Below are 26,432 nucleotides of genomic sequence, written 5' to 3' on the forward strand. Positions count from 1 at the left end.
TTGTGATTAACCGAAAAGGTATAAAACTGATCAAAATAATCAAATTAGAATTGGAACATTCCCCAGTCAAAACAAAACAAATAATATTTTTTCCTGTGAAATTTTCTGTAAGTGTACAGTTAATTCTATTATATTTAGCTTATTCAATTCTTCGTTAATGTGTGAACAAATTCTTTTTTCAACTATGCCTTCTTTTTTTATCACTGTGAGTGCCTTTTTTTAGTTTTACAAATGATCATTATTTTTGAAATTCTATACATAAAAAACAGGTGGTCCAATCGTGATGAAATTTGAGTATGGTGCAGGTCCAAAAACTGTTATCATCAATTTTGTGAAACAACTTTTTCTTAGTATTGGGTAGTTCAACAAATACAATATTTGAAGCTCTTTGCATCTGCTTTTAAAATCCATCATCATTGTCAATTCACACTGCAAACCTTATTTTATACAGATTTTTATACAATGGAGTAGAGCTGTACGTGGAACGTGGCAACACCGCACACAGCGATGTCCGTTGCAGTGTTGCAATGTTCCACAAACATCTTTACTCCGTTTAAACCTTTTAAAAATTACTGGCTATTAATCAAAGTGAAGTCAAAACTTCAAATTGCACATAACACACAACAATGGCTCTAAATTATGCCTCTCAACACATTCATTACTTTAGGAATAAAGCTCATTATGTTAATGCAGGAATTTGTTTTTTTATTAAACTGACATATTTACATAAATACAAACCATATTCCTCAAATGTATCATTACATGTGGTGCTATCTATGAATCAGTGTCTGAAACACCTTCAAAAGCACAATATAAATTAGTACAAAATAAAATTATGTAATTATTCTGCTAGATATGGTTTTAGAGAACCACAGTTATTGTTTGAAACAACGTCGGTTCGTCAAAAGATGTATATAAAAGAAGTCAATTTTGAATAATGTCAATGTGCTGTTTGAAAATACAAAGAAAACTGAAACCACACAATTGCATAATCAACATCGGAGTAAAAAAAAAGTCATGTAAATCATAACCTTTATTTGTCTTGGGGAGGAAAGAAGAAAACATAAAAATGAACTATAGACGTGTTTCAGAAAATGAACACAGCCTTACACCTAAAAACCCCACCTACCCTTCATAATACCATCACGGATTAATCTTCTTCCTGAATACAGGATTCCACCAGCTCTTTGAGACTGGGATTCTCCATAGCAGCAGCTATTCTCTCCTTATCGTTTATCTGCTTGTTAACTGCAAAGAAAGAATAAGGGATAAATTACTAAATCAAATTACGAGGGTTATTTTTTAAGTAAGGTCCATTTTGCAATAAAAACGAAGTAAATGTTTTTCAAGAAACCATTTATTTTCTGAATTTACATACACTTCTCTATTTTTCTACATAATTTCCTTGCCGGCTTAAACATTTATCGTAATGAACTACGACTGTTTGGATACCCTCCTCATAGAACTCTGCCGCCTGTGATGATAGCCAGTTACTCACGGTCGTTTTCACTTCTTCATCAGTGTCTAAATGCTTGCCGCCCAGGAAGGTCTTCAGATGGTGGAAGAGGTGGAAGTTGCTAAGCGCAAGGTCTGTTTGTGAATACCATTTGAAATTGCATGTGAGCGTGGGAATGAGTGTGCATGCAGGCTCCCAGCATTCTTTGAGCAGCATCATGGCAACTGTGTACTGGGAAAGGCAGGGTGTTTTGTTAGTGGACTTTTGCCGCAAGGAACAACAATTAACTCAGTTTCCGTGAGTAACTGGCTATCATCACAGGCGGCAGAGTTTTATGAGGAGGGTATCCAAAAACTCTTAGTTCGTTACAATAAATGTTTAAATCGGCAAGGAAATTATGTAGAAAAATAGAGAACTGTATGTAAATTCAGAAAATAAATGGTTTCTTGAAAAACATTTACTTACTTCGTTTTTATTGCAAAACGGACCTTACTTAAAAAAATAATCCTCGTATATGTTCTAGCATCAATATAAAATTCAGCTTCATTTGCAATTTTCCAGATTTTTAATGGTGCGGAAGTTGTTATTCTGTTTTATTATACATTGGTGCAATTTTTGTACTACAATATCAAGGCAGAGAAGGATATTTATAGAAAATAAAGATTAAAAATTTCAGTACAAAACCAAATTTTGCATTCAAATTCAATATATAAAATTACATTTTGCTGTTATTTCAGTGAATATAATAAGAAATTTGAATCTATAATTACACTTGTTACTCAAAACAAAGAATATTCATCCAATATTCTTAATCTTCACTTATGAAATGCATGGTAGTTTATTCCTTTCTAAAGAAGTTTATTTTTCATCCCACATTAATCAATGTTCCAGGGATTGTGCATAACTTCCAGGATAATTGATGTTTAATGTGGGGCATCAAGCCCACGACACTAACACTATGTAGATATGTAAATGCCAAAATGATGGCTTTCATTGTAACACCACTACAAGTAATAAAAATAATATATTATACACATGATGAACATGCAGAAAAATGTCAAACACAGAAGGATCTCAATGCATCATTACTGAACAACCAGGACATTTTTAAAAAAAAATTAAACCATTATGAGGGGAAAGAAAGCAGGTAGTATTAGATAGGAACAGTAGGTTTATGGAGCCAGTGTAGGGGTGCAGGAGCATTTCCACCTTTTTAAGTACAGAACTCCTCACACAACCTCTATTACATTATTTTCATAAAATAGTCTTCTCACTCTACCCACCAGCTGTTACCCATAGTTGTACAGTCGGTGCATAAGCATTGCCAAGCTAATTGTCAACCACCATGCTTAATCTTTTTGTTTTACACAAAGAGCTTCAAGAATTGAGTCAAAACACCAAACAAGCTACTTGCTGCTGCACCAGCATATGCAAAAATTCACCCCTCAACACGTAGGGTGTATGAAAAGATAAGTCATAAACAATTTTCCAAGCAATATTTGTGTATCCCACTGTACTTCGGTATGGGTGCATTTCCAGCCATTCAGATATATAAACAGACAACACCAGAGTAACAGGGTGTCTACCAGTCAAGAAAAAGAAAATAAATCAACAAGTAGGTCAAGAAAAAGTCAAGAAATTATACTTATGGTCAAGAATTTTTGGTATCACAATGACTGATTGATTGATTTAGTTTACTTTACTTCACTTTCCTGCCCATTTTGGCTAATGTTGAAGATAAGGATGAATGGCGGTAAGATAAGATGAATGATAGGAGAATAACAAACACATAGGGACGAGATGACGAACCCCACATAAAAATTACTGGCAGAGATGCCAGAGCAGTCTGCCAAATACAGTCCAGGATGCATTAATAGATAAAGCAAGTCTCATTCTCTTGTTAAATACAGCTTCAGTTCTCATCTTAACTGGCCTTTTGGTAGGGGCTTTTCATTAAATATATATTTATTTTCTTAATCGCTAATTTCAAACTTTACCTAAATAGAGGTTGAATAAATAAAGGTTAAGAAAATGAAAGAAAGGTCAAGAACTTTGAATTTGTTATTCTCGTAGACACCCTGGGTAAGGATTTACTAACTTTCATCTTCAGTAGTGTGTGTGCCTTTCTTGATGTAAATGTCCAACTTATATTTTTCATTCAAGTTTCTCTGCAACTTCACTCGAATGCAAAGTCCAATTAAGGTGGCTAACGAGCAATGTGGAACCGTGGGATTGAATTCAATTTGTATAACAGAAACACTATTGTCTGTTTCAGGTTTCACCTGGAACAATAAAGGAAAATCACAATGCTGGAAAAAATTGCAATATATGAATCCCTTCCTTTGCAGTATTTAAATTACGGTACAATTACAATGAGGGACATACCAATTAACTTGGTTGTACCCCTTTCTCATAAAATAAATTCTACAGGCAGTCTCATGTTCTAAAGATGAAACCAGTTTAAAGGCCAACAAGCTGATTGAAACATTTATGAAAAGATGCCCAATTTAAATTACATTGATTAAAATTTCACACAAATAATACTACGAATAAAAACGGTTTGTTTCTTTAATGGCTAAATTTCTTTAATTTGCTCAATATTTCTGTCTACTACAAATATGTATGCATTTCTCAAGAACTAAGAATGCCAGCAAATATGAACTCAATAATATTCTTAGCTCTTGAGAAAGATGTGTGTATAGAAATTTACCCACTAAACAAAAAAAAAAGTTCTTATTAATAATTTAATTTGTAAGATAAGTGTGGCCACACTGACAATTCTTAAAGATTAAAAAGTTCACATAAAATAGCACAATTTGAATATCAAGTGGAAATAAGAATAAAACTAAGATCAAACTCTGACAAGGGACACAAATATGAAACTAATAATCGCAGTCAAACTTTGGTAACACTTCGATCTAGTGAAAACAGATTTCTTCAATTTTACAGAAGAAACTACTTACAGAAATCAGTTTCTGTAGCATTATCGAAGTTCGTCAATGTATTTTCTTTCATCGCGTAAACTCTTTTAGCACTCTTTTTTTCTAGAAAAATGAATTTTTAAGTATGTTTGCCTAACCTAACAGAACCTAACCTTACCGTGAATGGTTTTTGGGGCTATGCGTGAATGGCTTGTGGGGCTATCCATGAATGGTTTCTGGGGCTATCCACTATTATTTTCGTGAGAAAAGCATAATTCCACCCTAAAGAATGTTCCGCAATGCAGAATACATAAGAAGGACGAAATAAATGAGTTATAGGTGTTTTCACGAGATCGAAGTGGTAATAAAATTTTTTAAAAAGTCAAACATTTCCACAAAATATTAATGCCTATATAAAAAATGAATTTTAACATCAAATTACCTCAATGCAGTCTTCATTTACAACATGAAGGTCTTCTAAAGTAGCAGGTTTCTCAGGATCACGTATTGTTCTGATGTGATCTGTGACCAAAGAGAAAGGGTTGAATTAATGTCAATTAGCTGAGTTGTGGCTAGCTAATGTTTCAGATAAAGTTTTTGGATTTTAGATACATTTTTAATCGTGGATCTTTTTCTACTATGAAAATGAGTGTAGTTAACCTCTTAACTGGGTAATTTCCTCGTCGAAAGCCCAATCTGCCCTGGGAATTTTTGTTGATAAATTGATGAATTTCGTAAACCAATATTTGAGTTAATATTTCTGTGCTCCATGGCATACCATTTAGGTATTGTTTATTCTTTTATTGGTCCTTCTTGTACATTTTACAATATTCGAGATTTACAACTACAATATATCTCGGATTTCCTCAGCAGGAAAAACACGCCGTCGATTCCGATTTGCCTGAGCCATTATTGCATACGCGATAGAACTGAACGTCGGGCTATGTTCGTTGCTTCCCGCTAACTCTAACGGTTACAACAGTCTGGAAGTCAGAGCCATCTGGTGAAACAAAGAAGAAAGTAATTGTACGAAGTATCTCGTCATACACAACAGATATCAGCAGTAAGAACATGAGAACGTAGTATCCCGTCATGCCCATTATAAATCAGTAGAGCCAGAACGGAGTATTACGTCATACCCAGTTAAGAGGTTAAAAAAACTTAACATTCTTCCACATGGTTGAAGTCTGCAATCTTCTCTGCACAATCAGATAGAGCTCATCACAGCCTACTCCAATATATGTGTGAGCATGGCACTCACCCTAGGACATAGTCGCAAATTTTTCAGCTCGAGAGAGAGGTATCACTTGCTGGTCTTATCTAGCTGTCATTTAAAAAGTCTGTTGCCAGATTAAATCAACTGTAGGTGATGTCACTACTGTCGGTCTGTGGAGACAGTCCACATTTGTGAGTGCCACTCTCACAAACGTATACCAACTACATAACCATTTTCTTCAAAACATTTTCTCTCTCTGACCTCCGATTTCATGTTTTCTAAATTTTTCTTTACTATTTTGTTATGTCTTCGTTCACTTATTATTGCTAACACTTCCTACTAAGTGAAATTTGCTAAGCATGGTTGCTGAACCAAGTAATGAGTAAAGAGAAAACACAAGCAGGATATTTTACTCTTGAAGTTCAGAAGAGAGAGATGTTGATGAGCCATTGAACATTGACCATAATAGCAACACTGAATAATCTGCCAATGAACATAAACCTCAATATCTTGTGTGTGGCAAAACTGTGAGGTGGAATGTACATCCCTGTAATCAAAAAGTAACAAATGGTGGTGTTATGCAAATTAATGGTAGAATTAGTTAACATGAAAAGCAAATTTCAAACAAATTTATATAAAAAAATGCTTTTCTTCATAAATTATTATTAAATTATAATTGATATATATTATGCAAAAAATATTTATAAATTACTTTTTAATGTGATAAAAGTAAAATAATTAGGGATGTGCCGAAGCCAATTACAGATGTATGAAAATTGGCAGAAATTGAAATATCGGCATCGGTATTGGCAAAAATCCGATATTTAAACCGGTAAAGATTATACTAGAGTTTTACCTTCAAATAAGTTTTATATTTTAGTTTTGTAAGATTTATTAAAAATTAGGTTCTGATTCTTCATCATTGTAGAATTTTTGTAATGAAGTTATTGCAAACTCTCATTCAGAGGATCAACTCAAAATCAGAAATAAAACAGTACATTGCTGAACCAACAACTTCACGTGAACAGGATCTGCTGTTGTATCGGAAATTCAAAAATGAGTATTCAAACCTGAAGCAATAGCTGAGAAAATACTTGGGCATACCTGCTGCATCAGTATTCAGTGAATGAGTGTTCGGTGTTGCTGAACAGATTTGCGATAAGAAGAATTAGGTTACTTCCAGAAGTGCTTCCAAAACTTGTGTTTCTGAAGTTGAATCTGGCAGCAGTAAATTTCCAATATTAAGAACAGGAATTCATTTTGCATTTCAAAGAACTGCTTGTGTACTAATGTTAAATCTCTTGAGAATCTACGTTCTTCTTTAAAGTGCACATAACCACTTTTTGTAGATGCAAATGTAAATAGCAAATTTATTTTTGTCATGCTGAACATAACATTCCATTTCTGTTTAATAATCTTATGTATCGGAATTGGTTAAATATCGGCATCAGTATCGGTTCCAAAAATTATCGGTGAGTACATCGGCATCGGTAAATTTTCAGCTTCGTCACATCTCTAAAAGAAATATTGGAAAAAACAATGATATTTCATATGTGAGTGCAATGTTCACCCATATACCAACCGTGTTACTCTGAAACATGCATACCAATGATGCGTTACATTGAGCTACCTCAGTAGCCAACTCACAATCTTGCCTTTGAGAGTTCTGGGTCTCAATCAATTTACACTATAATTATGAACAGCCCAAGTTCTGATTGTGTAATTCCAACAGCGAGAGAAATAGTAGACGAATTGTCCACCACCATTTTCAGACTGTCTGTATTACACAGTGTGATGGCAATGAATTCAAATAAAGACTTCAATAAGCAGAGGGCAATATCTGATTCGAACCAACATCGTTTCATTCCTTAAACCAACACTGGATGTAGAATAGAAAGGTAATGACAATAGCAGTGGACAGTTTGCCTACAATTATCTCTGTCGTTGACTGAATATGTCTTTTGTTACAGTGGCAGCAATTAGGGGGGCGAGGGGAAATCTTATCTACAAAGGGAAATATATTGTCTTTTGTTTTGGCACCTTGCCCCCCCCCCCCCCCCCCCCAGTTTTAGGACCCTATCGCCGCAACTGCTTTGGTATGTGAATCAAATTTCATACATATCCATAAGCACATAATGAAGAGGTTCTCCAATAATTTACTGATTTTTTGTGGATAACAATGTTTCCATCCTGTGTTTATATACTTGAGTAAGCAGGTTAGGCATGTTGTGCTTAGCATTAAGTTTCTATGTGCATATAGTGTTACTATTTATACATTTTAACCAGATTAGGATTGTTAAGTTTGACTTATATCATGTAGAAAACATGTACACCTAAAAGAATGCTTTAGACAGTATAAATTAAGACTCACAGTCAATGGCACAATCTACTGTTCATGATACAATTTCTCACAAAATAATCTTTTCTGCATCTTTACGACACAAACAATTTTTTTCCTAACTTCAAACTTACTTCCACAATCATTCTAAAAACTTGCATACTTAACAATTATTACACAATCAGAAACATGCCCCATTACAAGGAATAGTTATATATATATATGTTGTTAACCCTAGTATGTAGGCTACATGTCTCCGATACCTGATGGAGGCACAAGTGGTTCGGATCTAACTTTAAACTATTGATCCAGTCCCGATTAGCCTTCCTGTGCATAAAGTGGACTTAAAAACAAAACTCAAAAAGTTGCATAAAGTAGACTTAAAACAAAACTCAAAAAAAGTATGTGCATGTCAAGATGAAAGTAAGGTAAATATGTGATATCGCCCGAACGGATTTCTTCAAATTTACAGGAGAAACTACTTACTGAAATCAGTTTCTATAACATTGTCAAAGTTCTTCGAGGTCCTTTCTTTCGTGGAAACTGAAAACTTCACCATAGAATGCTGTAGAACAAGAAATAATCACTTTTTATGTAAGGAACTTGCATTTTCTGTAAAGCGACAACATTATGCCATTGTTTCCATTATGTACGTGCAGATGGCGTGAGCATCGAAAGTCACGTGGTCTCGCCTGTTTCCAAACATGCCTTTTTTTAAGATATTTTTTTCTTCTTTTTAACTATGCTTACCTAACCTAACCTTGCCGGAAACGGTCTGTGGGCTATCGTGAATGGTTTTTGGGGGTATCCGTCAATGGTTCGTGGGGCTATTCGTCAATGGTTTGTGATGACATAATGAACATGAAAGTAGGTATTTTTCAGTTCAGAAGGTTGAAACACTGCATACCGACTCCAAATCGACAAAACACAAGCACGATGTGTGATGATACATGATGAGTGCACGCCATATTGTCTGTTACCCAAGCGGAACAAGCAAGACAAATAATGACTCATAATATGAAAAGTTGAGACTATTTTATGGAAAAAGGCATAACTTCACCTTAAAGAATCTTCCGCAATGCAGAATAGGTAAGTATCAATGCTAAAATTGACGAAATAAACGAGTGAGAGGTGTTTGGGCTATATCGCATAAGTACCGAAAGTAATATCTACTAAGCAGGCGAAAGTAAACATTTGCGATGGTTGAAAGGGTAAATTTCTCATAGCTTCCAGCAGCAATTCATTACTACGTTGTTATCGTCATAGTACAATATACACATATAGTACGCGGCTGCATTACATATGTGTATATGGCATATACGTACATGTGTGTGTGTGTAATAAATCTAATATTCTTTATTTTTGTGCTCTGAATACATACCCAATGAAACAAACGGTAACACTTTACTATAGGGGCGACGGATTTCTTACTTTTTACAGGAGAAAGTACTTACGCAAATCATTTTATGTAGCGTTGTGGAAGTTCGTGAATGTAGTTTTGATCCATTTTAATGGGAATGCATGTAGTTTTCTGCGAAAATCTCTGTCCGACACACTGTTTCTGCTGTCGCCATTTGTTTTCTGCATGAGAGCACAATGTTCCGTGTGTTAGATGATATAAACCCTGTAGTCAGTGTTTCAAACTCGCCGTGTTTTCACTATAACATGACATGTCTAGTATTTTTAATTTTTTTAAACTATACTTGCCTTATCTAACCTAACCTTACGGAAAATGGTTTGTGGGGCTAACGTGAATAGTTTTTGGGGCTAACATGAATGGTTTATGGGGCTAACGTGAATGGTTTGTGAGGCTAACATCAATGGTTTGCTAGGTATTAGCATCATTTCAAATCCGGGCCCGAAAGTAGGTATTTTCTGGTGAACAAGGTTGCAACACTGCATAAATCGACAAAACACACACACAACGCGCGATGAACCAGTACGCTATCGCCATAATGTGGTACTACTTTACTATACCGGAGACACCTATCAATGATTTATTTCGCAATTTTTTACATTGCTAACGTACTATTCTGCATTGCGGAACATTTCTTTAGGTGAAATAATGAATTTCTAATGAAAATAATGTCTATTTCTTACATTAACGTACTTACTGTTGTTCCTTATTTCCCACAAAACATCCACGGGTAGCCCCAAAAACCATTGATGTTACCCCAAAAAATTCACGATAGCCTCACAAACCATCACGGGAACGAGGTATGCCTACTAGGTTAGGTTAGGCCTGTTAGGTTACGTTCCATTAGCACTCCTTTCGTTCAATTTAGCATATACGGACAACATCGGCTTGTAAATGCAGCAATATCGCGTATTGTGCTCTCGTGCAGGAAGCAAATGGCGGCAGCAGCAATAGCACGTCGGAAATAGTTTTTCGTAGAAAACCACATGCATTCGCATTAAAATGGATCAAAACTACATTCCCGAACATCAACAACGCTACAGAAAATGATTTGCGTAAGTTCTTTCTCCTGTAAATTTCGAGAAATCCGTCTCCGGTATAGTAAAGTGTTACCCAGAATCGAAATAACGAGTAACAGTAAGTACTCGTAAATGTAAGAAATATACATTATTTTCGTTAGAAATTCATTATTTCATCTAAAGAAATGTTCCGCAATGCAGAATAGTACGTTAGCAATGTAAAAAAGTGCGAAATAAATTATTTATAGGTGTCACCCCTATAGTAAAGTAGTACCAAACAAACTAATGATAAATTGTCATACTGGAACCCACATATTATTTGAATATTTTTAATACTGATTTGCATCTTATATACACACTTTGCACTAAACTTTCATTATCCTTGCACTTTTCTTTATGTGTACAGAAGCAACAATGTTTTCCAACGAAATTTGAATGGAAATACAATTTGGAAATTATTATTTTTAATGCATACCATAGATAATGTCTTTCAATTCTTCTGACTTCTTCTGTGAGACATTTTCATCTTTTGTTGCTTCTACGTTTGTAACAGATCCATCGCAATCAGCTGATTCAGGTTCAGTGCTACTTCTGCTTAAAGATCTACGTAAGAACGAAAGAAACATATTCGTTTATCACTTATTAATATCGTCCTAACAAGCATAACAAGTTTCTCAACTAGTTTAGTTTCCTGTTTCAATTCATTACGAGTCCTAATTAAATCCCTTTATTTCCATACACTTTCTCTCTCTCCGAGTTGTGGCAAGATTGAATGCTTACGTACGATTCACGGATGGGTACAAGTTGGTGCAGTAATCGAACGGGTTTCTTTATGTAAGCCCCACCTTTTGATGCTCCGACACTCTTGTGCCGAGTCTAATTACATTCATTATTAAATTACGTCTTGTCGTAATAATAATAATAATACAGGTTTAGTGTTTTCAGGGTGCTTGTTTTGTGATGTGTGGAGCGCAGAAGTGTGAGCGAGAAGTTATACCCGATAATGGACTGTTCTCAGTGAACTGTTCATTTAAATCGTGAACGATTCGCAGTTACATGTTGAGTGAATGAGCGCGCAGGTTGGCACGCACCTCCTGAACATGCACATATTTAGAGGGGGTCAGATCTCCCCCCCCCTCGTAAGTCAAAAATTTAATAAGCAAAATACTTGTTTTCTGTTGTATAATATTAAGTTGATTAATTTCAGCAGAATTTACGTAAAGGTAAAGAATAGGTTGTAGTTTTTACAGCTTTGCGTCGAGCGTCTGAAAAATTTATGGCCGAGTTTGCTGCCACGCACGTGTCAGCAGTAAGAATAAGCGTCAAATTTGCTCCTGCCACGTAATTCGTCTGCTAAGGGCCGGTTGCACCATCTCCGCTTAACGTCTTATCCCCCACTTAACACCATTTTGCGGTTGTTCAATGTCCGCCTAACGTTACCTAGCACTTAAAGTCCCGTGTAACGTAAGTGGCGGTCGGGGCTCCGCCTAACACGTTAAGTGCCAGGTAAACATGGAAAATCAGTACACTGTGCAGCCAACAGATACGTGCAGCACCTAGTATAATCTGTGTTTACACTTTTATAGTTGATAAAATGGCAGTCTCGATCAGCTGTTGCAAATTGCGAAAGTTTGCTGCATGTTTTGCATTACCAAATAACAGCAAAAAAAAAGGCGGATTTGTTAATTATCCCAGGAACGGCAATAAATAAAGCAACGTTTGTAAATATATGTGTAGAAATTAATATTAGATGGTCATTTTCGTGTGTGTTCCGAAAATGTTGTATATTGATATTAGCATTAGCAGTTTCACTGTAATTTCGTATGTAGGATTTGAGTGCATGCGGGTACAGAAAATAAAACCAGGTTAAAGTAATGCGTTAGATGCTTGCAAAATTGTATTAAAATGCCGTTCCAAATAAATGAATGTGTGTTTGCTGTAACAATTTTTTTCAACCAAACGCAATACACGAAATGTACACCATGTATCAGTTGCTTTTTCGCAATCCTGGTAATTTGTAATCTTTAAGATTAAAACACGTGTAATATTATTAGAGTCACTTCCGTCGCCATTGGTGTGAATGTAACATTGCAAATAAACAATGGAAAATTTATTATTATTATTATTTCTGTATTTCAGAAAGCTCTTTATTTAACGAATAGGGGCGCAAACCTTTACGTTCAAAACCTGACCCGGTCTCATTTCATCCACCTTTTAAAATAAAGTTCAACCTTTTCCTAATGTCAATTCCTGATCATCCCTGAAGATTGAACGAGACCCAACAACTTGCATCTTATCTTCTGTCTCTCATTTATATATCTGTGGGGTAGGGGAAATGCAAAAACAGGAGGAAAGTGTGCCGGTTCCCTGTTATATCAGAATCACACAACATTAATGTAACAAATTAATTCCTTTTAATTTTAGGAGAGATGGTTTCGTTCAAGATAGGCCGTGAAGCTCTACATAACATGACCAGAATAAGGGGTTGGGGGTGATCACCCCCATGACAACAAATCAACAATTATCAACTAAAAAAAATAAAAACTCTGCTATCCTCTTGTTAGCTTATAAAATGAATTTTTACTTTGATATTTTAACTTGTACTTAAGGTTTAAAATACTAAAGATGTCATGTCTGGAATATTGTTATAGGAGGTAGTCTGATTACTGAAAAATCTAACAATCCCCACCCCACCCAAGGGGCATTGCATTAAACAACGTTAAATTATTATTGGAAACCCTCACAAAAACACTATAGAGCAGCTTTGTACACTCCTGTTCACATAAAGTACCAATTTTATGTTAGAAAGTTCGAGTATGTGCCATTGTTTGAACTTGCGTGTACAAATTTGACATCTCCATCACCAGTAAATTCCAGATAAAAAAAGTCAGATTATTTGTATTTCACCCTGGGCAATGCCCATGTGTAGCTATGCTTACATAAGATTCAGACACGAATATTCTGGGAAGCTTTATTCAGATCTGGATATAGTACGCTTCTTTGTTGATACAATTCCTTTGACTCCCAGTGGAATCGTTACAACCCAGGAGTGTCTATGACTGTACGCTCCTGTCCAGATCGAGTTGCACATTCTTCAACCCCATAAATGTGCCACTTTATGAGAACATGAGTGTACAAGGGACCTAAGAGTCGTCGTAGGTCATTATGTATATGTTCACTCCTCTCTAGGAATTACAAACTGTATATTAACATTTGTCGGGGAAATTATGTAGACTGCTCGAGATCTATGAAAATTCTTTATATCTTACCCTTTGGCTGGTCATCTATAATACAAATGGATCTATTGCACATTTAATAATACAATTGCTTATTTCAACTTGGTTTTGGTTGTTACAGGCACACAGTGAAGGAAAAAGTGTAGAATCATACTTAGTAATTAAAACTATATGGGTGTCAAGAAAGGTGGCAATCTGTGGTAATTCTTTTAGTGTGAAACTACAAAGAAAAAGCACACAAATCTGACAACTGTTTATTAATTAACAGTTTGCTTCCTCCTTACAAACAACAAAGATCTGAAAGGTTAACATCAGATTAATTAATGATCTGAAAACAAAATTATTGCCAGTTGTTCCTTTCCTCAGGAATGTTCCTCCGGTCCATATGCAAAGAAACAAAATTAGGATAAACCAAATGTTAGTTAATAATCGTAAGTTAATGGACTGAGCTAACAACAAATAACGTTTGTATAATGCATGTTGAAACAAAATTAACAGAAAATAAGGTAACAGTTTTGGCAATTACTTCTTTGTCTGCAACAAACTGAACACTTTATATAGTTCTCCAAATCAATATTTAGCCCTGCAATTATTCTGTGGAACTAAGCACTGGCTCCTGCGTTCCAAGGGAGCTTGAGCTGGCATTTGTGCTGGGAGATCTTTCAGCCTTGACAAGAGAGCTCGTCGATGTATCTTCAGACTTGACGAGTGGACTAGTAGTTTGGGCAGGTACCGGGCCATTGGGCGGACTAGCAGTAACTTCAGTCTTGACTTCCTGGCTAGGAACAAAATGGATACTCAGGAGTTTCAGAAGCTCTTCCATGTCTTTTGGCTTAGCTTTAGCCTTAGCTTTAACTTCCTTCTCAAGATTTTCCTTCCCACCTGCCTCGTAGAAGGCACTCAGGGCGACATAGTCCAGTCCAGCTTCAGCGAGAAGCCTCCTCAGGAACGTGGCGCGCTGTCTCTCTCGGCGTCCGGCGCGGAGCAGGTCTTCAAACACAGGACGCAGGGAGTTCTGCTTGACGACCACGTCCCTCAGGCCGGCCAGGTATTCCTCTTCAGTGTCCAGAGGGTGGCAGTGGTCCAGGATCGCCCCCACGAGCCTGCAGGCAGTCTCGCTCTCGTCGCCGTCTCCTCCACCTTGCTTGTCTGTGTCCTCGACGCCGGAAATACGCTGCACGACCTCGTAGATTGCTCGAACCCTGTCGCAGGCATTGTCCAAGTCGTCCTCTCGATCCAGCAGCATGCGGGAGAGGGTGCGGAGCGAGAAGGACCTCACGGTCTTCGCGCACTTCTCTTCGGCTATGTTGTAACCGTTGGCGAAACCTTTGACCACGTGCTTGAAAGTGTCCAAGAGGTTGTACTTGCGGAGCGCCTCGATCAGGAGCGGGGCGACCACCTTACGGGTTTCGTGGCACACGAGGATGACTCCGCCGGAAGGACCCTTGACCTTCTCCAGCCAATGGATGAAGTCGTTGAGGGCGGAGATCTCGCTCTTCGTCTTGAGCAACTTGTTGTTCTTCACGTTCTTGAGCATCCGGAAGCGGCCGATGGTGATCACCCTGATGTTGTGTCGTCTCTGTGCTCCCGGGTTGGGGTCTCGGAAAGGCATCACGTATTGTGAAAAATTGCTGCTCGGAGTGTACGCTGCTATTTGGCATATTTCGTCAATGAGCCTTCGTCCCGTCGTATCAAGATCCCAAGCTACAAGGCGATAATCTCCAGCTGGTACGCTGGGGCCTTGCTTGGTAGGTTCGCTTGGATTTGACACCATGTCCTGCAAATACAATTAAGTCACTGTCAAAAACAAGACAAAACTAAACACTAAATAATTAATAACTTATCCTATAAAGATTAAATACTAACAAATATCAATGTTAAAAATAAAGAGTAACGAGACCAGACAGTTCGAAACAATAAAGTTCACAAATATGTGTTTCCACCAAGTGGCGGGCCCAAGGAGGACAGTATGGTGGGGTCATAACCCCCCCCCTTTGGCCCTGTTCTAAAAAAAAAAGTCAAAGGCAGGAAAAATAGTAAAAATATGGACTGGCTATAAAAACTATACGTAATCCTTCCCTTTCAAAAATCCTGGGCACGCCACTGTACCACCCAATTTGTCCCTCAACAATGTGAGCTTGGGGGCCCAACGTGGACAAAGAGGTTATGTTGATATCCCTCCTGGAATAAATAAAATTATTCACTTTTCTTTAATTTATATCCCTTGCCCCCATCCATTTTTCCATTACCTAGTATCTTTCTAGATCTGATAAGTTTTTAGAAGTTCTTCCTGCTACTACACAACTCGAAAGTCATAAAATCGAGGTTTACGCATTTTTGGTTTAAAATGAGGTTGTAGTACAAAAGAATGAAAGCGATGGACAATTTTCTTGCTATCATCATTGCCGTTGGCTGTATTTCCACCGGGAATCCAACTCGGGACTCCTTGATTATGAAGCGACGGCGTTATCACTGAGCCAGAGGAGCTCGTCAAGAGTATCATCCATACTAAAAAATAGCGTTTACTTTAACAGCTAGACTATGTTCCAATATGGTAATATGTTGGTAATATTGGCTAACTATTCTCGATATTATTCAGTGAATGCTGTGGCGTGGCTAGAAATTTTGCAAGAAGGGGGGATCTATATCATTCTCTTGAAGTGGCCACTGCTAGATACTTTTTCTTGTATCTGACGTTTTTTAATATAGATTGATTTGCTTTATTTTACTTCGATTTTGTACAGCCAACGGCAAATTAAATAGGAGGAAAAATATTTTCCCGACGGAAAGTAAGTTGGCAATGCTGCGAACACCGAGGCATTCTTGATAAGACTGGAGCGTCGAGCAAACTTTCCTGAAAAGCACTACTCCAGTATCGAAGATTATGCTATACGTGGATTGGCAACTTTCGGGAGCATGCATGCTATCTGTCTACACAGTTCTCCCCAAATGCCTGTTTGAAGATGAATCTTCTACTAGTATTTTATTTTTCAAATGTAGTTCTGATATTGTAGTCAATTTACAATTATTTTTATTTGTTCTTATTTTGCTTTGCTTTTATGTCACTTTTATAATTAATTAATCGCAATTATGAAGATTGATAATAATCAGATTAAATTGATGAAGGGATCCTTAAAAAAGAAATTGCCTGACCAGGACTCGAACCCGAAAATCTAAAGCGGTTAGGTTGGGGAAGACCGTCAATAACTCCCGACCATGAACTGCCTTATAACATTTGTAATTCCTCAGGAGTACTTTTTGTTCTGTTCATGATTAACACCTGCTTTCGCACAATTAATTTATATAAGTGACATTAATACACATTTCGTTCGGTGGGGACAAGCCGCGCATTGTTTGAGAGGAGGGATATATCTCGTTTTTATACCAGATACAATCATGGCCTATACTTGAATTGATTGAATTGCTTTATTTTACTTCGCTTCTTGTGCCACTTTTGGCTAATTTGCTAAGATGAGGATCAATGAGTGATGATATGATGAAATTGATGAATGGACACTCACCAACATTCATGCCCAGGCCAGGATTCGAACCCGGGATCCCTGGCGTCGTAGCGCGATGTTCTAACCACTACGCCACGGGGGCCGGCACGTGCTAAACACTACTTTCTGAGATCATTTGGACATGCCAATTTTGATATACAAGTTACATTGTCTCTACTTACATTCATTATGTCCAAATTCTATCCTAATAGATAATCTCGCAACAACGCAAAATGTTTTAGTTGACTCGAATTCACAATGACTAATATATACTTCACCTACATTTCTTAATTGCAAAATCTGGGTGACGAAAATGTGCCTCAACACGAAATGAAAATGCAATTTTTATTAAATACTCTATAAATGCTGACCAAAACAGTATTTATTAACACTACACACGTAATCCTCTAACAGGGTTTTCTTCGGAATAAGATTCACGAGGCTTAATAGGACTATCATTCACTACAAAGCAAAGTTATAAACATGAGATAAACCTGAAATGAAGGTTTAGTATTCACCATAAGAGAAGTGCAGCAGGTAAAACTAAATACATATGTAAGGAAGAGGTTTGTAAGTGTAAGTTTCTATGTGAAAATTGACAGTGGTAGCACTAGACGCTTTTACGTCAGGGGTACCAGGTTCGAATACGGACCTGGTCATTGCTGTTATTTTTGAATGTTTTATTTATCATATGTTCACTCATCTTCATCGTCGCGATTGGCCAAAAGTGAAAGAAAAGCGACGCTAAATAACAAAAATAAAAATATATGTGAAAATTAAAAGGTGAATTAAGAGCTGATAGGTAGATATATTTCATGAGCGATGTTCGATAGAAATTCTGTTAAGATGTCAAACCTGTAGCAAGCATAAAGCAAAGTTGTGCGAAGGATTGACGATAAGCTTCTATCACATTTAGTCAAAGCTCACACAGAAATAGCGACTGGGCGAGCCAGAGCAATGCAAAGCAAAGAAAGCACTTAATCATTGAGAGAAACCATGAATTTCAAGGCTTCAAATTTCTGCAAATGTCAAGAGTTTGAACTCTCAAATAATAACTATTATGTGACGAATAGTATCATGTTGTAAGCCAGTGGGGATTTGAGGTGCTTTGCGTATTGTTGCTTTTCGAAATCACTTTCACTGTTACCATTCTTGACGTAGGCAGCATTTTACAATAAGTTCTTAATTAGTTTTTGTTTTAAGTCCATTTTATGCACAGATAGGCTAATCGGAACTGGGCCTACAGTATAAAGTGGGATCCAAACATTTGTGTCTCCACCGGTTATGGAACCCAGGGCCACTTGATTGCTTGGCTTGACGTTATAACTACGTCATCGTGAAGGCCCTCCGTAATGGGTTACATCTGCATGGATTAACATAAATTCATATTAAACACATTTCGGACACGAGTTCATTATCCCCACAGACTGGAAATTAGTTTTTTGTGAAAATACCACGAATACCTATCGCTCTTCTCTTGTTACTATTCATTAGAAAAAAAGAATTATTTCATTTCACTCTCACGGTCTATCGTTGCTGTTGATTGACGAAACAACAATGCTTCAAGCTCAGAAGCAGACACCGAAGGTTAGATTTGTTTTTTATTCCATGCCATTGTTCTACCAGTCTGTTAATTTCGATAATAAAGATTAAAGATGTGATAGGTGTAGGTGGGATGAAGACCAGGTTCTAAACCCAGCTATTCGACTTGGAAGCGCGTTACGCTAACCAATTTGCCACGGGGTTGGCTTTTCAGTTCATCAAATCACTATTCTTCATTCAAATTCCAGAGGTAGCAAAGCAGCGTGAAATAACGAAAACGGAAATCAAGAACATACACTTATCATTACCCAAATCCACACACAAACCTCTTCTGGCATTCGTTTTGCAGAATGGCCTTGGGGATTAAAGATCACTCACTTCCTGGTTCAGCTAGACAAAATTCAGGTGCCTTATCAAAGCTGCTCTGAAGCACGCAGGGTTTCTAAACCCACTCCGCCGTGGGTACTATTACCTTTGCCTATGTTTGTACCACTTTTGGCTAATTTGCGAAGATGGGGATGAGTGATGATATGATGAAATTGAAGAATGGACACTTACAAACATCCATGCCCAGGCCGGGATTCGAACCCGGGACTCCTAGCGTCGTAGCGCGATGTGCTAACCACTCCGCCACCACAGGGGCCGGCTTTTTTAAAATAGAAAATTGGACCCTATCAACATTGTGTGGGCACGCCGATGTCGAGGATTATAAGGAGGCTTTCGTCTGCTACAGACCCAGTAACGGAATGCATAGAGTTGTCGGAACTGTCTTCTTCGTCCAAGGACGATTACAATTATTAGTCATCTCATTGAATTATTCATATCTAAACGTACTGATAGCTTAACAGTATAAACGTCATTCTCTACAATGTTCGGGAATTGGCATTTTTAAAATTTATTATCAAGGTGTCGCTTGTCACTTCCGTGTGAACCCGAAAGCGTGGCAGGAAAACCATCCCATTGCAATATATTTTTATCACATAGAAAACAACTTACACGGTTCAGCTACTTGTAACCTCAAAGCTGAGACGGAAGTTCACGAGCAAAAAGATTCATGAGGTCTGGTGACGGAATATGAAGTAAAGGGAATTGCTGTATTTACACCATGTCTTGAGCGGTTCTCTTGCTCTGTCGGAGCTGCATTCTTGGCAACGCGTTGACAACAATATGTCTGTCCATAGCGACACAGGCTTCTGTTGGGTCTGAAGCAAGCCGAAAATTTTCAGATATCGGGTTCCCGGGTTCGATAGCCGGTGGAGGCACATAGTGGCTCAGATCCCACTTTGAACTGCAAGTCCAGTCCTGATTAGCCTTATTATGCATAAAGTGAACTTGAAACACCAACTCAATACACTCATTAGGAAAACTGCATAATCTTTCATACAAGTGGGCAAGTTAAAAATTTAATGTATTATACATTATAAATCTTGTTACAAAGTTATTGTAATACATGACTGACATGTATTACTTCTCAGAGCCACACTAACTGACGTTCTTGTCTTGTGGTTTTAAAGAAGGTATTCGAAAGTATTTGGATGTTGCATTTCATTTTAAATTTATGCTCATCGATACTGATTCGGCGTGCATTGTTTTGTTACTAAGATTGACGAGTTTTTTAATGTTCGTATACGAGGGTCACTATTTATATTTTGAGCCTTGGCAACACTGATTGAAGTTAGGCGCGATTTGACGTTTGCACGGAATCGTCTGGCATTATTGACCATAACGTACTTCAAATGTTTTGTCAATAGCTTCATTTGTGTTATGTTGCCTTGGAGATTGCGCGACAACAATAAAATGGAATTAACTCGTGAACATTTTCGTGCGATGATTTTTTACGATTTTCGACGTGGATTATCAAAACAAGAGTGCATCGATCAACTTACTTACACATTTGGCGATGAAGCCCCATCCTTTGCCACTGTGAAACGCTGGTATAACGAATTTAATCGTGGCCGCCATTTGCTCACCGACGAGATTCGCGAAGGTCGTCCAAAATCAGTTGTTGTTCAAGAAAACATTGATGCTGTGCAAAACCTAATACTGCAAAATCGTCATGTGACATACTGTGAGATTGAGGCAACCATAGGCATTAGTTCCACCAGCATATATAAAATATTACATGATCATTTAGCTGTGAGAAAGGTATGTTCTCGTTGGATCCCACACAATTTGAAAAAAACTCAAAAAGACGCTCGCGTCAATTGGTGCAAACAAATGCTCAATAAATACAATCGTGGTGCTTCAAAAGACGTATATAAGATTGTAACAGGTGACGAATCATGGATATATGCATATGAGCCGGAACGTAAACAGCAGTCGACTGTATGAGTGTTTCAAGATGAACCCAATCCAACAAAAGTTGTTCGCGCTCGAAGCACATCGAAACAAATGGTCGCCTGTTTTTTCGGGAAAACTGGTCATGTGGCAACTGTGCCTTTAGAGGAACGTAGAACGGTCAACTCTGAATGGTACACAACAATTTGTTTGCCAGAGGTCTTCGGTCAAATACGGAAAACAAACAAATGCCGTCGGATCATTCTTCATCAAAATAATGCCAGCTGTCACACATCTCGTCTAACAATCGACTTTATGAACAGTCAAAAAATCGAATTGATGGGTAATCCGCCGTACAGTCCTGATTTGGCACCCAATGACTTCTTCTTGTTCCCGAATGTCAAGACTAAATTGCGTGGACAACGATTTTCGTCGGCGGAAGACGGCGTTGATGCGTTCAAAAACCATATTATGGAGGTGTCTCAAGAAGATTGGAAAAACTGCTTTGACAAATGGTTCGAACGAATGCAAAAGTGTATTGACCATAAAGGAGAATACTTCGAAAAACAATAAAGCAGTTTTCAATGCCAAATTCCTGTTTTTTCATTGTTAGGCTCAAAATATAAATAGTGACCCTCGTAATACGTTGAACACAAATTTTGGTGGCAAAAGTCCACTTGCTCTATTTCTGCTGGAAAATAGCCCGGTACCCGGTTTAAACAATCCAACAACGAAACTGTATTTTATTCAATTTTTACGGAAGAAAACAGTTTATTTAAATCATATTTATGCATATTCTAAATGAGGTTGAACCAGCAATTTTACGCGGGTTACGACTAACTATTTGAATATACTACGGGAATAGAACCTCAAAATGACTAATGATTTGAATATACTACGGGAATAGAACCTCAAAATGACTAATGATTTGAATATACTACGGGAATAGAACCTGAAAATGACTAATGATTTGAATATACTACGGGACTCAAAATGAACTGCAGATATACCATAATTTTGCCGGTATATTTCCAACCTCCTTTGTTGGCATTTTACGCGAAACTGCAATCTCCATCAGTTTAAGGATATCATTACCAATTAAATGTGCTTCCCACGGGAAAAGTCTAACCCTGATTCAAGGCCATATTGCCAACCACTATGCCACAAGAGAGACGACGTTGTTTACGCGTAGATGTTCAGAATGTATGGTCACGTTGCCAATTTCAAGAACTATAAAAGATCCTCTTTAGAACAATTACTATTTACTACAATTTAGTAGCAGATTATAATCGCCCCATTTTCTTCTTTACTTATCACAAAGCGTCTTCAAATACTGCGTCTGCAAGTTATCAGAACACATGATAAAACAGAGGCTTGGCTTGCTACGTGTTAAAAGAAACGTTAGCTATATTCTTCGTTTGCAAACAAGGCCATGGTCCTTGTGTCAGATGTTTGGCTTATCAGACACGTACTGGTGCAGCAAAAGGCTTGTGGAACAACGAAGTATAGCCACGTAGATCTCAAGTTATTTTGCAACGATTGAACGATATATTCTTGCGCATGTGCAACTGTCATGGCGAGATTGATAACCCCTTTTTGGACAACACTAGAGCAACCTTGCGTTCTGAATGCTTTTATTGTTAGGCTAAATGCCTAAGCTGTTATGTTAGGCTAGCTAGGTTTAGTTAGCATAAATAATAAATTTTGAGTATTTATGCTAATAGAACCAAAGCTAACATATCTAACCTAACAACGTACGCACTTCTCGTCTGACGTCAGAATTGTATAATTAGTATCATTCCTATAGATAATGGATGCTCTATTTGTAATATCATGAGTGATAAAGCAAAGTTGCTCGTGTTGTGCGATAAGGGAGACCCTTATCTGTAATATGATCCCAACATTATAACAATGGAATTGCTGGTGAACAGTAGCAGGAACGGAAATATCACAATGACAACGGGCGCGATAACACAGACACTTATGTTTGTGGTAATGAAATATCTCACCTATCATAGTTTTGCATCCGGCCTCCCCGATGGCGCAGTGGTAGCGTCGTCGCCTTATAATCAAGGTGTCCCGGGTTCGATACCTGGTTGAGGCACATAGTGGTTTAAACTGTAGGTCCAGTCCCGATTAGCCTTACTGTGCATAAAGTAGTTCTTAAAACACCAACTCTATTAATAAATTAAAAATAGTTTTGCATCGATTGACTGGTACATTTCCACTTCCTGCCAAGTGCATAACTCTTGATTGCGTCATTCATCCAATCATTATTTGACATTGCAGCAAATCGTGTTTCATAAAAACATTTAATCGTTAATGGCAATAACCTTGATTTAAGCTGGAGCATCTAGCATACTTCCGCTTTCCTTGTTTCAGAGTATCTTTACTTGCCTCTCAACTTAGAATTCATTTCAAAGTTCAAACGAAAGCGAGGAATGAAGGAAGGGTGGAAAATACTTTAAATAATATATTTTTAATATGTTTATGATACTTTCCGTATATTTTTAGACTGGATTAGTCACACACAATGACGACCGATGCACCGATCCTACACAATTAATAGGCCTATATTTATTTTACAAATGACTGAAAATTAATAACTTGGTTGCAGTCCTTGAAATATTGTCAAGAAATAAAACTTGCGACATACAAGAAGCAGTAGGCGCAATGTAGTTTGATTCGATACATTTTTTACATTATATAATGAAAAAATAGGAACTTATAGTTTTCATTTTTACGTAATGCTGCCAGTCGGCCCGATTTAGTTGGGACAGTCGTTTCCAAACTCTGTCCCTACATTTCCTTTTAACACCGGCCTCAAAGTTAAATATGCCCATATTTATTGTTCAGTACACATTCAAATAAGTTCCTTTTATAAGAATGAGTGCAGCTTACGATATGCATCATGAAAAATTAATTCTAAGTAATTAGTTCAAACATTCGAGAGCAAACATTGAACTAAATTTGTAGTTCGTCGCAATAATTTTAACCCGCTATTTGTTTTATTTCTTTGCTTAAAAATGTCTGGATAATAAACCTTTTCGAGCAAGGCCTCATCTCCAGGAAGCTCAACTCGTGGCAAGCCACGGCACCTAGCGACCTGTTGAGTGAGATGAGTCAAGGCAAAGTGGATAATAAACTTTTTCCTGCTCCCACAAAAATAGGCAATAATTAGGCTGGAGAGTTCAATGAACTAACCGATCTCTAACTACGCTTTTGCATAGGATGTATTGTAAAAGTTTATTTCAGTGGAGAAGTATAATCTGATGCAGTGTCTTAATTTAAAGCTTCATTTCACAATACAGCAGCACTTACAAGGATAAAAAGAAGAGTAGATTCAACAGGAGAGGTGGTGTTGAGTAGCGAAGTTATATAATCCTATTTTTGCGAGTTTAAATAGTCCAGATTTCACGCTCTGAAAATAGGGTAACCTTATTATAACAGCAAGTTATTACCTATTTATTCGTCGATCTTAGTGTTAGCATTTCTCATACTGATCGCTGACGACTTAAATCTTTGGAATAAGAACTTTTATTTCTTTCTCATTGTATCTTGGACTTTGCAAGGACCACAGAAATAACCGATGAATTTATTTTGATTCATTTGCTTAATTTCTTTTCAATTTTTGGCTAATTGTTGCAACGCCCTTGTAATTATAAATTACTGCGACAAATCAAATTATGTGCGTGAGCTGTGGCCCACCTCCCCACCCTTTCAGGACGTCCATGTGAAGGGACACTCACAAAGAACACCCATGCCTAGGTAGGGATTCGAACCCGGGGCCCCTGGCGTCCTAGCGTGCGGAGGAGGTCGTCACGGACATCGGAAAACCGTAATTGATAAAGTTTTTGTTAATGTTTTCTAACCCAAGCATGCAGAATATTGTAGAAAACTAACAGGCTTTGTGTCAGAGTGAGACTTCTAATATTCGTCAAGGTTATCCAAAAATTATCGACTTTCTCACGTGCAAAAGCGGATATAGAACATAGAACGCAGTTTCCTTTGGGTTATATTTGCGAAAGTGGCGTCACCAGTGTAACATGAAACTTGTCGACTACATAGTTCTATCTACGTCTATTTACTTCAATTGTACATAAATCTAATTTTCATATTCATGAAAGTATACCAAGTTTATTTCGTGTCCTTACATCCGGATCAAGCCATTTAATTTTTCGAGATAGTCCTCTGGTGTTTCTATTCGTCTGAACAACGCGCTAATGTTTTATGAATTAAAATATAAGTAAACATTGAGCCACTTTCTCACATTGAATGCTAACATAAGTGGGTCAAATCAATATGGCACCCGCCGCAAGTAATTACATGGCTTGCTATCTAGACCGTACAACAACGCCCTCTGTCTTCCATACTCAATGCTCATTTCATGTTCTAACACGATATTTGAATAAAAGGGTTTGCCAACCTGACTGTTTTACAGCCTTTACACTGGGTTTTCGGATTATGCAAGAATCTACAGCAAGATATACAAACCAAGGAAAAACTAACTAGTTTTCAAAATGTTATGAACAAATATCACTGGCTTTTGTCAATATGATGGGCATAAGTCCTTTAAGCCTTATGGCAGAACCTTCCCTACAAACATTTCGTAGTTGCCACCACTGATCCTGGAGTTGACCTACATCGAGGTTTTAAAAAATCAGTTGGTTTTGGCGCACACCGGTTTTCGTGTAACCATGTTGGTGCTTGCGTGTACCAAACGCCGATCTTCCAAGTTTTTGAGCAAGATTAAAAGTGTAAAAACTAGAAATAAATATACCGGGTGGTCCCAAAGTCCCAGAACGTCACATTTCGTGAGAAATACACATCGAATCGGAAGACGAAAAACGACGTGTTTAATAAGTGAAAGAAAGCTATTCAATGATATCACACTTGATTCCCCACCCCCGCCTGTGGACTGTGAAATTTTAAATGGAAACCCCCATTTTGTATTGTAGAATCGGAAAGAGGACTTCATTCAGAGTCCAACGAGCTATCAACCATCCTCATAGCTCAATTAGGAACGGAGATTTGGCGATTTTAAATTTTCGGGGGGGGGGGGGGGAGGAAAAAAAGGACAATTTCATAAAAGCCCAAAAAAATTCAAGGGGACGCTATATGGGGTCTACCATATATTCTATTGAAAGGTCTTGACGTGCAGATTCCGAATCTACAATCGCTTTCACTCTAGCTCGATTTTGGGTTTTATGAAATTTCCACTTTTTCTCTCTTTTCTTTTCGAAAATTTAAAATCGCCATATCTCCGTTCCTAATTGAGCTAGGAGGATGGTTGATAGCTCGTTGGACTCTGAATGAAGTGCTCTTTCCGATTCTACAATACAAAATGGGGGTTTCCATTTAAAATTTTACAGTCCACAGGCGGGGGTGGGGAATCAAGTGTGATATCATTGAATAGCTTTCTTTCACTTATTAAACACGTCGTTTTTCGTCTTCCGATTCGATGTGTATTTCTCACGAAATGTGACCGTTCCGAGACTTTTGGATCACCC

General features: G+C 37.5%; 2 protein-coding genes across 6 annotated transcripts in view; both read right to left on the bottom strand.

Annotated features, from left to right (window-relative positions):
- Positions 1 to 698: 698 nt before the first annotated feature.
- On the bottom strand, positions 699 to 11,168 carry galla-1 (cytosolic iron-sulfur assembly component galla-1). Its single transcript, XM_083131728.1, has 4 exons — positions 10,843 to 11,168; positions 4,820 to 4,899; positions 3,555 to 3,738; positions 699 to 1,248 (listed from the first exon to the last, which is right to left on the bottom strand). The coding sequence occupies exons 1-4, from the start codon at positions 10,991 to 10,993 to the stop codon at positions 1,151 to 1,153; spliced, it is 513 nt and encodes a 170-aa protein (XP_082987854.1). The 5' UTR covers positions 10,994 to 11,168; the 3' UTR covers positions 699 to 1,150.
- Positions 11,169 to 13,843: 2,675 nt separating this feature from the next.
- Positions 13,844 to 26,432, bottom strand: part of exu (maternal protein exuperantia) — a 101,219-nt gene continuing 88,630 nt past the window's right edge. For 4 of the 5 annotated variants that reach the window (XM_083130819.1, XM_083130815.1, XM_083130817.1 and 1 more), the window contains one exon: positions 13,844 to 15,380. In XM_083130819.1, coding sequence (XP_082986945.1) covers positions 14,193 to 15,377 — 1,185 coding nt within the window. In that variant the 5' untranslated portion in view covers positions 15,378 to 15,380 and the 3' untranslated portion in view covers positions 13,844 to 14,192. Of the gene's footprint in view, positions 15,381 to 19,641; positions 19,770 to 26,432 lie in introns of those variants that run through there. The other variant, XM_083130820.1, reaches the window with a different exon arrangement.

This window comes from Lepisma saccharinum, chromosome 11 (genome assembly GCF_977018435.1).
Source record: "Lepisma saccharinum chromosome 11, izLepSacc3.1, whole genome shotgun sequence".
NCBI classification, from domain to species: domain Eukaryota; kingdom Metazoa; phylum Arthropoda; class Insecta; order Zygentoma; family Lepismatidae; genus Lepisma; species Lepisma saccharinum.

What these genes read in the sequence shown, in the direction of transcription:
- galla-1 (XM_083131728.1), bottom strand. Translation starts at nt 10,993, where the DNA reads ATGTTTCTTTCGTTCTTACGTAGATCTTTAAGCAGAAGTAGCACTGAA. An exon ending in ATTGAAAGACATTATCTATG is followed by an intron (nt 4,900 to 10,842) that starts GTATGCATTAAA and finishes CTTTGGTCACAG; the next exon opens with ATCACATCAGAACAATACGT. An exon ending in ACACACTACTGAAGATGAAA is followed by an intron (nt 1,249 to 3,554) that starts GTTAGTAAATCC and finishes CTTTCTTTGCAG; the next exon opens with TTAACAAGCAGATAAACGAT.